We start from the raw sequence: 12,570 nt of genomic DNA on the forward strand, positions 1-12,570 counted from the left end.
ACGCATAGGACTCCTACCCAAGCTACCCCTTATTCTCTCGTATATGGCGTAGAAGCTGTTCTATCGCTAGAAAGTCAAATCCCCTCACTTAGGATGGCTATACAAGAAGGCTTGACTGATGAAGAGAATGCAAAGTTGCGCCTTCAAGAGTTGGAATCACTCGACGAAAGAAGGCTCGAAGCTCAACAACACTTGGAATGCTACCAAGCACGGCTATCCAAGGCATTCAACAAGAAGGTCCGCCCAAGGTCTTTCCAAACTAGAGATCTCGTCCTTGCATTACGAAGGCCTATCATCACGACTCACAAGACAAAAAGCAAGTTCACATCAAAGTGGGATGGACCGTACGTAATACAAGAGGTCTACACAAACGGCGCCTACTTAATCATGGCAGAAGACGGCTTGAAGATCGGTCCCATCAATGGCAGATTCTTGAAGCGTTACTACCTCTAAAAGGCTACGGCACAAGGCTCCTGGCCCGCAAGAGCATAAACTGTGTACGGCAAAATCATCATCAAAATCACTATAAAAAACAAAAAATCATCACCATTTGAACTACGTTATGACTTGATCCCTCATCAACCGGGGGTACGTAGGCAACTTGAAACTTCAAAACTTCAAGTACAGTCACATCATCAACAAAAACACAAATACTTTGAAGAATAAAGAGCAAATGCAAGAAGACGAATACTTCATTTCTTTAAAATAAAAAATAAATAAAAAATAAAAAAATAAAAAATAAAAACAGAAAATATTACTGGAAAGATATGTCCCTAAAACTACGAAGGCGATCTTGAAACAAGCCTTCCAAAGTCTTCAAAGTCTCCACCTCGGTCGGAGACAAGGTGGGCAAATCCATAGCCATGCCTTTCTCTTGTTCTAGACGTGAAATCTCCTCATGGTGCTGAGAAAGTGTAGCCCTCTGTTCTGCAAGAACCTTTTCAAGTTGTGATGCTTGGGTTCCCAACTGCTCTCGCTCTCGTACCAACGCATCCAGACGCACCTGGACGGAAGCTAAAGAAGCCTCTGTGACTTGATAATCTCCCGAAGCAACTTGCTGAGAAGACCGGACTCGGGCTAAGGACAAGTCTATTGCTGCAAGCTGTTGAGCTCGATCATCTGGGCTCAACTTCTTCAAGGAAATAGCGCGCAAGGAAGAATACTCAGTGGAGGCAGCCATAAGTTCGGCGATCTTGATCCTCAAAGACGAAGAATCAACATTAAGATTGTCAATCGTAGAAACAAGCTTCGACAAATCTTCTTCGAGCAATGAAAGGTCTTCCAGCGAGCACTTCGAAATCCTACTCTCAATATGGCTTTTGACATCCAAGGCAGCACGAAGTTTGAGGCGATGGATAAATTGCTCGGTACCATTAAGGTTCGGCCCTCTCAAAGAGATCGCAGAACTAGCTGGCAAAGGTGCTGGACGTATGATGGACTCTTGTACGCCTTCACCTACACACGGCAGGCTTGGAAGATTGGGCGAATTTTGAACGAGCTCTTCACCGGGCGGATCCCCAATCTCCCCGTTTGTAGGTAGATTGCCTCCAAGTAGCATATCCATATAGGAGTGAACACCCGCGGTCGCCAAATCAAAAGAACAAGAAGGCCCAACCTAAAGAAGACGAAGAGAGGTGTTAGAAGCAAAAGCTGAAATAAGAATAAGAAGTCATGAGAGAGAAAGAAATGCATACATCTTTCTCTGAAGACACACGACCATCGGATTGGGGAGGCCTAAACACTTCTTTCTTTTTATGACGAAAATTGACATCGCTGTCAACCTGAGCAACTTCAAGAGGTCGTTTGTTTAAAACTTGTTGGCGCCGTCGCAAAACAAGTCCATCTTCATACGAATCAACTTCGTCACCCGCCTCTTCAGAAGCGTCTAAATGGTGAGGAGACGAGCACAAGCGTTGACGGACTAAAGCCACAGGTCTGTCTTGCAAGGGAGTTGCACTCGCACGATCAAAAGGTACCAGCTGCATAGGAGTCGCAAAACTGCCTTCTTTCGACGCATCATGGTGTGAATGGGAAGAATTAGTACCACTTGCCATCCCCAAATCCTCATGATGTACCTTTGACCACCAATGCGCGTAAACACGAGTCACTGGATTACCCCTGAACTCGTCCTTGGCTGGCAGGGTAATATAAGCGTTCATACAGGCACGGGTACAAGACTCCCAATGCATATACACGGCCTGCAAGGATTCTAATTGGGCCTTTTCCTTCAGCCTGCCCGGCACATTTTGGACGAAACCAAATTGCCTGCTAAAACGGTGAGGATTGTACGGCTGAACGACGCATCGGTTTTCTTGCCGCAAAGAAACATACGCCAAGCGAAGACTTATAAGATAAGACAAATCTGAAGAGCGAAGATGCGAATCGTCCATGATGCCTCGCCGTACTGAGCCAACTCTCGCCAGGCGGTCCATTTTTAAGCCTTCACAACTTCTAAACAGTGTTTGAGCCTGCGAATCGTCAAGACTCCTCGCAGAAAGCACACCAGAATACTTCGTCATTAAAGGCCCCATCTTGACTGAAGTCGGAGAAGAATGACCTGACTTGTCTAAAGTTGACGAAGAAAAATGAGTGCCAAAATACTCACCCAACCAACCATACACATAGTGGTAAGGGAGCACCGCAGCACGATCTTCAGTGCTTGCCAAGTTCGAAATAACATTCAAGCCGTCGTAAATGTTGGCTAAAACTGGAATAGCAAGGCTAAAAGATTCACCTGCAGCCATCTTGCTAACAACTTTGAAGACTCCGGGACGAATGAGGTTGACATCATCCTTGGGGAAAACAAACTTACAGAGCCAACAAGCTAAGAAAGCGGCTAAGTAAGATTCTTCTAAGTGCTCTGACGCCACGCCACAATCCTCAAATGCCTTCAACTCAGCAGAAGTACGACGAACAGCTGGACCAATGACACCCGACGGGTCTGAGTCCCCCTTAGGCCTGGTTGTCTTGTTACGACCACTTTTCTTCGAAGGCCTCTTGTACTTCATGGCATCCCAATACCAAAATCGGATCCATGAAGAAATCTTCACGCCTGACTTACCTGGGGCCTCTTGGAAAAGCTTATGGTATGCCTCAAACAAATAGCGGCAGCTCGCAGGTAATCCTCGACTGTTGCGATAAGAAAACTCTTCCACGCTAGGAACAACCTCATCATAGAATTTTCCCTGGATTGGCAAGCCTCCTATCTTATGGAGATCCCAAAGCGAGAACGACATCTCCCCTCGAGCCGTGTGAAGTGTGTTGGTCGCTGAACACCAATGCTCAAAGAATGCACGCATGACGGAAGAATGTCGGTCATAACTGAACAGAGATGCATATACAGCATGATAAATGCCCGTGCTGGTAAGCATATCTTTGGAACGGCTCAAGACATCTTCAAGCCATTCCCAATAAAACTCAACGAAGGCGGCTCCTCCAGTAGTCGACAAGGTGCTACTCCAAGCCATAGCTCCGCTGCGGATACGATCGCCAAGAAGCTCAAACGAAACTGAATGATTGTCACGAACATGGTGCGAATGGTTCAAGATAAGACTCATCGATGTGCACGCCTTTTTCTTTGCATTTAGTCGAACAGAGTCTACCACATCCCAAGGTACTTCAGAAGACCACGACTTAATATGCATGGAATTGTCTTTTGCGGGAAGGGCAAGCGCCTTGGGGCCGGTAAGTGGCGCATAAAGCTTTAACGTCGTTCCACTATCCTGTGAATCGCCTTCCTTTGCAAGAATGGTGATAGTGTTGCTTTTAAAGCACTTGAGAAACACCATGACTGCAACAAAAAAAGTCGGCCACAAAACTTGACCAGCACGACAAAGATGGTAGCTACAGGACGACCCTTCAAAGCACGCTACAGTGGCAGAGGAAACCAAAATACTACGTAAACCCGCAGCGGAGCCCCGCTGCAGTCTCTTGCACAGCTCCACACGGCAGCACACCACCGAGGGAAAACTGTGATCAAAAGGCACTACACAGCGAAACCTCGTTGCAGTATCTGGCACACCTACGACCTGCTACCACGGCTCTAAAAGCTTCGTGAAGATCCTGGAGTCAAGCTCTGCCTTCTCAAGATCAAAGATTCCTGGCATCACAGCAAACAAATCCATCAGTGGGAGCACACACATCGTGCATAAAAAAAAAAAAAAAAAAAAACATTATATTATGTTCGTGGTGATGAAACAAGTGCACGGTTTGGTGAGGGGACAAATCAATTTCCACATACATGTACATGTGTGCACGGTATCAATCACAACCAACTTCCATATATATGTATGCATGCAGAATGATGGGACAACCGCCAGCCAACTTATATATATATATATATATGTACGTACAACATGTCAAAAAGCGACAAGACACTCAACATATATATATATATATATAAATAAGTGTAAGTATGTGCGGCATCCAAGATGGGACAACTGATCTCAGGGCTATAAATGTATATAAATAAGTGTGAGTGTGTGCGGCTCCAGGCTATATATATGTATAGAGGTATGCTGTGCGCGGCTCCAGGACATACATATATATATATGTATATATAAGGCACTTTCTGCGACTTCAATACTGTTTTACTGGATGTAACGTTCACGGGCATGCTTCTTCAAACAAGCTAATGAAGAAACATGACAGCATGGGATGCTGCACAGCTATCCTGGATGACTTAACAGCGTTCGATAAACAGATCATCCGTGACAGATTGTTAATGCAAGACTTGGAAGGCACAACACAGAAGAAAGGCATGCGGGTCGAATGAACAGATTTGAACTTGGATGTGAAGGGTGGGGCTATGTTTGCCGATATACAAATACCGTGCTTTGAAGGGTTTAAGTTAACTTGTAAATGTTAACGTTACTCTGAATACATCTAAAAAAGCAGTGAAGGACGCTAACCCGTATATATATATATATATATATATATATATATATATGTATAAACGCCTGCTGCGTGTGGCTCTGGGATATATACATAAATGCATGGTGATGGGTTATACATATAAACGAACTCACGAAGTAAAAGCTGCACCCTGCCAGCCGACTACCTCTTTCTTCCCATCTGCAGCGCTGGTCACCCTACCTCCTGCATTTCCTTCCAGCACCGAGCTCAGTAGCAGCAAACGAGGATCCTCCAGGAACAATAGGCGCACTGTTAGTAGCATGAGCAACAGAGGATGCTACATAAGAAAGCCCAGTCGACGAAGATGTAGAGCTGAAAGAGGTAGCAAATACAGAGACTTACCAGCTAGCAGACGCGGGGAACGCAGGAAGCAGTGCACGCAGTCGTGATCGCAGCCAGGTAGCAGCTGTGTGGTGAATGTGCAGCGCCCTATGTGTGTATGTGTGTGCGTATGCCTATGTATATATATACAACGATCTCAACAATTGCAAAAGAAACGGATCCGCATGCGATGCAGTGACTGTGTAAACAGCAATCCGCATGCAGTGAAGAATGCAGTACAGTAGCTGTGCAAACAGTGATCCGCGTGAAGAGAAGAGTGCAGAGAAGAATGCAGTACAGTAGCTGTGCAAACAGTGATCCGCGTGAAGAGAATAGTGCAGAGAAGAATGTAGTATAGTAGCTGTTCAAACAGTAGCTGTGCAAACAGTGATCCGCGTGAAGAGAAGAGTGCAGAGAAGAATGTAGTATAGTAGCTGTTCAAACAGTAGCTGTGCAAACAGTGATCCGCGTGAAGAGAAGAGTGCAGAGAAGAATGTAGTATAGTAGCTGTTCAAACAGTGATCCGTGTGCAGAGAAGAACGCATAGAAGAATGGTGCGGTGACTGTGCAAATAAAAAGTGGTACAGAGAAGAATACGATGCAGCAAGGAAGACCCATGCTCTCCACTTCGCTTCCCCTTTGAAGAATCATGTTCCTAGTTTCTTAAATATATATAATAAAAATAAAAATAAAATAAAAAAAAAATGATGAAAGGTGTTTGGTGCGTCAGGCAACATCCATCAAAACATATGTATACAAATAGTGAAATCTTGGTGCATGGCACTACTCTGAAAAAAAAAAAAAAATTTGAAGGAAAGGTGGTGGCGACAAAACCATTGAAAGATAGAAAAAATGGGAAGGATGGTGCATGGCGCCATTTAAAAAAAAAAAAAAAAAAGGAATTATGTATATCAGCACCATGCGGAGGGCAAAGAAAATAAAGGTTTCAAAATGGGCATCATTACTTGAAAAAATAATTGTTGTGTGGGTGTATATACGTGCCATGCACATTATAAGTCCCAACACTCTAACTCCCACACGTTCGTCCGAGTAGATGCACGGAATAAAATAAGGCATGTCCATTAATATCTCCGAGAAATTACAAACAAAAAAAAAAAAAAAACAAAAAGAGAAAGAAAGTAGAAAAAGCCTCCACGAATGTCACTTGTGTGAAGCCTCAGTACTTGGAGCCTTGGTACTCGGTGGAACCCTAAAAGAAGGAGGCACCGAAGATAGCTTATTCGGAGCCTCAATACTTGGTCGAACTCCAGATGACGAAGGCAAAAAGTGCCTCTGGAATACATCCACAAACTTCCGATGGTCACTTTGAATTCGACCTTCGGAGTCCGTCAGCTGATCAAGCTTCCTCTTCATGCTCGTCGAATAACTATTTGCAAGCACATGCAACTCTCTATTCTCACGCTTGAGCTGCCTAATCTCTTGACTAAGAGCTGCCACCTCAGTTGTCAATGATTCAACCTGGCGAGTTCGAGCAAGTAAGCGTTGGCCCATGTTGGAAACAGAGTTCGCACACTGGACACTGAGAGCCTGGGACTCTTGAACAGCTAACTCATCGGACCGTCGTGAAAGTATCCTATTATCTTTAGGAGTGAGGAGGTTTCTAGCTACAACCGTAGCCGTTGTTGCATCCCTCATCACAGAGTCTTCAACTGTAAGAGGGCCATTAGAAGAAAAAAAAGACGGGCGCCATACATTACCCTGACGCGGTGCACCTGTGTCGCTGCTAAGACTCAAATCTAAGCAAATGTTAAAAGGGGAAGTCATTTTCAAAAAAATACTAAAAGAAAAAGGTTGGATGAAGTAAAGAGTAGCAGAGATAATTTTTCACGGGCAGGCAATCTTCAAATTGTGCGTGTTGAATACAATTGACACCTCTTTAAAAGGAGAGGCAGCACAACCATTCGTTCGTAAATCGAAGAAACACCACTCTCCGAATTTCAAAACCTGGATTTTTCTGCGTAAAGTCCGTCGACACTTCTCAGACACAATCTCAGTTTTCGGCTATCACGTGCAACTTCGTCAGATATCACTGACAAAGTTGAAAACGTGTGAGGTCCATTACGCCAACTACCGCACTTCTGCCGACAAAGCGTGGGTGACAAGGCCACGCTCACCCTACCACTTGATGTTGAGAGCTCACCATATAATTCGACCTCCATCCTATAGCAAGACACACATCTAGCTTGACTCATCTTCCTTGCCGAAGGCATCTGCAACCAAAACTCAGTTTTCTTCCTCCCTGAAAACACATCCAGCCTGACCTTTCTTCCTTGCCGAAGACATTTGCAACCAAAACTCAGTTTTCTTCCTCCCTGAAAACACATCCAGCCTGACCTTTCTTCCTTGCCGAAGACATTTGCAACCAAAACTCAGTTTTCTTCCTCCCTGAAAACGCATCCAGCCTGACCTTTCTTCCTCGCCGAGGGCATCTGCAACCAAAATTCAGTTTTCTTCCTCCCTGGAAGCGCCTCTTCAACCAAGCCACACCAGAGTAAAGGTATCTCATATCACTGGGGTTGAGAGCAAGAGTATCTCATAGCATGCTTTCTCCCTATCCTTTTCTTTGTCTTCCCTCTTCACTACGAAGACAAGGATAAAGAAAGCAATATGTCGGAACCTCCACTCAAGCTCCTGGTAAGGAACCGACTGCTTGGAACCTTTCCTGATTGCTCACCTAGCCGTGCTCTCGAATACGCATCGTCAACATCTTCTGCTTCCTCTTCGTCTACCACGTCTGCCTGGAAAACAGATGATGCAGGTGAAGATGATGCAGATGAAGATGATGCATCGAAGCATATGGAGACATGCGCGACGAATGCATGTGCTGATCGTCCGCTACTTCTTCAAAAGCAAAAGTATCTCATATCACTGGGGTCGAAAGCAAAGGTATCTCATATCATGCTCTTCCCCCATCTTCTCCTCTGCCCTTGCTCTTGCCTGCAGAACAAGGGGAAAGGAAGCAATCAGTCGGAACCTGAAATTAAATGTCCGACCAGGAACTGATTGCCCGGAACCTTTGCCTGGTTACTTACCTAGCGTTGCTCTCGAGTGCTCATCTTCAACTGCTAATATGTCTCGAATTCCCTCAGCAAATGCTTCAAGAGTGTGGATCTGTTGACATCGGCTCTTTGCACTGAAGCTGCCAAGCATGAGTGAGTCGCTGAGAGGTGGTGCTCCAATAAACCATTTAAAGGCAAAAGGTTGCACATCGCTTCAGCCATGCAAAAGAAATAAGCAGAGAAGAATGCAACACAACGAGCTGGAACAAATCATGAAGCACGAAGCCCTTCCCTGCATGACCACATCATCCAGACGGAGGAGTTCAAGTAAAGATCCAAGATGGACACCGTTGCTCTAACCCAAAAGGCTCGAGAAGCTTTAACGACCTTTCGCTGGCACTGTCACCGAAGAGCAAAGTCTCGCTAATCCTTAAAGATCAAGTCACCAACTGGAAGAAGAGCCCATCGATCTTGAAGATCATACTGTTGACCAAACTGCTCAGGGTTCATATGAAAATGCTGCGAACTTCCTTGATCTTTCAAAGCATGCATGTCCTGAAACTGCTCGCGGTCATGTTTAAGTTCGAAATCAAGCCTCAACGACCCTGACTCAAGATCAAGTGTCCACCACCCTTGAGTCAAATCCAGTTTAAGATTAAGTCTGTGGAAAGTCCTTTGGAGGCAACCAGAAAACTCCTCCAGCCTAGTTCAAGATCAAAGCTGTGGAAAGTCAACAAGCACAACAAAATACGTGCCGAGTCATCCATTATCAAAGCCAAGGATCGTCTACTACACGAAGCTCCTTGTGGTCCAATTTCATCCAAGATTAAGCCTCAACGGCCCTTGAAGAAATTTCAAACAAAATTCAAGAACAAGCCTTAACGGCACTTGAAGAAACTCCCAGACCAGTTCAAGATCAAGCCTCAACGGCCCTTGGGTCGACGACTGCATTAAGGGACTTCAAAACGCATCTTCTACATGTAACAAGCACATGTATACAACGCGCCTTGAAGTGGGGGCATTTGTAGACATTGAAATTTCGGTGGCATAAATGTTAGCCATTGCATTAAGATTACATTCGTAAACATTAAGATTTTAGTGTAATAAATGTTGACCATTGTATTAAAATTACAACATTCATTCACTTCACCTACAACATCCACCCAAGTTTCACCTACAACATCCACCCAAGTTTCACCTACAACACCCACCAAATTCACCTACAACATCCACCCAAATTCACCTACAACATCCACCAAAACAAATGGATGGTGGTGATTCACTCCCAAAGCCTATAAATAGGCTCCTCCATCAAAGAATCAAAGGGAGGACTTTGGGGGGCATACACTTTCTCTACTCCCAAATTGGAAGAGAATTCACACCACACCAAAGCCTTGAAGTCTCGAAACTCTGAAGCTCTCAAGCAAATCCCGAAGGATCAAGAAAGCCCTCTTCGTTCTTCGTGAAATCCTCCTTCAAGATCAAGCCCTAACCCCCCCTTGAAGAACTTCCACCAATTCAAGATCAAGCCCCGACGGCCCTTGAAGAAGGTGTTCATCATTCATCAACTGTTCGTCCAAGATCAAGCCTCGACGGCCCTTGGATCGACAACACTACATCTACACGTTTCAAAGATAGAATCAGAGGATAAATTTGTAGAAGAGATTGTAACCCCTAAATCATTAATACAAATATTATTTTGTACACGTGTTCTTGTCTCATTCATCGCAGGAATTTCCGTGTTTACAGTGATCTTCGGTGAATGTCATACAACATGAGTAGTATTATGTTTGTGGACAAGTGCCACTAACATCTAAGTGAATTAACCTCAACAACCTTGTGATTCTTTCTTCTTTCTAAAAAAAATTAAAGATTCGAACATTTCGCCTCTATACAATTTTAACAAGAAGGCATTGGATCCGGATCTAACGATCCAAAGCGTCCATCTATGACCAACTCGTAATTTATGTTTTTAGAGGTATCATAACTTTAGTTGGGATTAGTCACTACCTTGCAACCTTTTGGGTTTTAAGCATCATTGTATTCTAAATAGTTAACACTATCATATCATCTCTACTATAGAGATAATTAATTAGATTACAATAATCTAATCATTCATTAATAAAGAACAATGTTTTGTCAAACAAAACATTTATCCATTTCACATAGTGACGGAATTTAGTTCCTTAAAATTGGAATATAAAGACAATCTATGTTTTTCCAATTTCTTTGGTAGTTCATATGAGGAAGTAAGTACCATCTGCTTTCGCAGAGATCTACATTTGATTCACGTTTCGAATGTGAAGTACTTTCTCTTCTCTCATTAATCTTCTACTTCTTATTAGCCACACTTTTACAACGATTGTAAAACATAGTTGCTAATACGGAATCAAGTATTCAAGTAGAAGAACCAACTGTTTTGAACTTTTCAAGAACAATTTACAACACCTTCGAAAGGTGTGTTCTTGACACTTGCAAGACATTTCTTGCAAATACCCCTTCCAATGTCCATCCTTTCATAAAGAAAGTTTGTTCCCTTGGAGTTAATTTTATCTTCTTCATTTGACTTCTCCTTTGACTACAATAGTCATGGTCCCTAAACTCCCACTATCTCTCTTGAAACTTATTTCAATTGTGTTATACACATCAAACATTTTGGAGAGCATGTGGTTATTGTTCACTATATAGTTTACAATAAACCTAGTGAACCATAAGGATAGGGACACAAAGGTGAAGTCCTTGCCTAGTTTCCGTCTCATTAAGTGGTTTATCACTTCAACACTCAATGATTCAAAATCATTATAAGTCCATGTTAATGGACTATTTTTGTCAACCAACCATTATGTTCTAAACATAATTACAAACCTTCAAGAGTTGTACAAGGCAACTCTCATTTTTCATACAACAATTTGTAAGTGAAGAAACATGGCACATAAAGTGTCCATGCCTTTGTGCTTTCTTCTCAAGTTCTTTGTTCATTTAACAAAGAAACAAGCACTAGTGTTTGCATTGACTAAGGGTTGTTCAAAGCAACTATTATTTCTTCATACAACGATTTGTAAGTGAAGAACTAATAACACTAAAAGTGTCCTTGTCATTATGCTAATCTTCGTAAGTTCCTTTGTTCATTTAACAAAGGATTAAGCATTGGTTGTTTGTGTTGTCCTCTTCATGATAGACTTTTCTAACATGTTCTTCCAATGATACATTATCATTAGGAAGATTGTGAGGATGAGACTACTTAGATACATATGCAATCCTTTTAAGACAATCTTTGGGATTGTGTTACCAAGTCCGGAAACTAAAGCATTCGGCTTTTCTTTGTCAAGGTTTTGGATAGCGTTTGCAAATATATTGGTAAACAAATACATAACGAATATAAATGGATTGATTTTAAACCATTTGATTCGGGTCTTTAAATCAAATAGCACCACCCACTATTTTTTGCAAATTCCATATCCCTCATTGGAATTCGAGAGTTTTGGATGAAACTCCTAGTAGGTTATGGGAGGCTCACTATTACCAAGCCCACCTCACAATGATATGATATTGGCTAGCATTAATAATAATAAGAGAGTACGCTTACTCATTTGCAACTAATGCAAGTACCCATCTAATTTGGCCTCTAGAGAATGTCACCTCACAATGATATGATATTGGCTCCATTGCACTTAGTTAAGTCATTCCCACCATGCTTAGTTCATGAAGGGGTTCAAGAATAGCCTCACGATGATACGATGTTGGCCATCCTCGTTGCCTACACTCACCTCATCATATGTGTATGGATTCCTCCTGAGTATAAGCATGCACTTTGTACTTCCCCATGATAGGGTGAAGCCGGTGTACAAGTCATAAACGATTGGATCCCACCACGGTGGAAGGCCTACGAAAGAGTGTTCTAAGCACTCTCACGCTTATCAACTTAATAATGGTTTGGTTGAGGGTTTTAGGTCTCATCACATATAAACATACATTTTAATCTCTATTAAAACAATTTTGGTCCTATTACAACTATTGGTCCATATGATTGTTTTAGTTGTATATAATACTCCCACTATGCTTATAAAACGGTTTTTAAAGCAAGAGTATATGATACTACTAACATAACCTTTGCATTCATTTGATGGACTATATAGTTGCCTTAGGGCCTTAGGATGACTATGAACCTTTGTTTAGATTCAACACGAGCCTTGTGTTGAATCTCGGTCTAGGGATGGAGATTGATTTTAGTTACGCGTTTAATCACATTAAGGAGTTTTGTCTTAGGGGCGTTGGACCCAACTACTTCATTTTCATGCATATCATATAAAGCAAG

General features: G+C 42.7%; 1 protein-coding gene across 1 annotated transcript; it reads right to left on the bottom strand.

Moving 5' to 3' along the window:
- Positions 1-498: 498 nt before the first annotated feature.
- LOC139194277 (uncharacterized) lies at positions 499-5,163 on the bottom strand. The gene is made up of 3 exons (XM_070818604.1): positions 5,028-5,163; positions 1,695-4,099; positions 499-1,615 (listed from the first exon to the last, which is right to left on the bottom strand). Exons 2-3 carry the CDS (start codon positions 3,786-3,788, stop codon positions 755-757), a joined length of 2,955 nt encoding a protein of 984 aa, XP_070674705.1. The 5' UTR covers positions 3,789-4,099; positions 5,028-5,163; the 3' UTR covers positions 499-754.
- Between the last annotated feature and the right edge of the window lie 7,407 nt (positions 5,164-12,570).

The sequence above is a fragment of the Malus domestica genome, chromosome 03 (genome assembly GCF_042453785.1).
Source record: "Malus domestica chromosome 03, GDT2T_hap1".
Lineage (NCBI taxonomy): Eukaryota > Viridiplantae > Streptophyta > Magnoliopsida > Rosales > Rosaceae > Malus > Malus domestica.

Coding starts and splice junctions, on each gene's coding strand:
- LOC139194277 (XM_070818604.1), bottom strand. CDS start 3,788: ATGGTGTTTCTCAAGTGCTTTAAAAGCAACACTATCACCATTCTTGCA. Junction 1,616..1,694: donor GTGTGTCTTCAGAGAAAGAT/GTATGCATTTCT, acceptor CGTCTTCTTTAG/GTTGGGCCTTCTTGTTCTTT.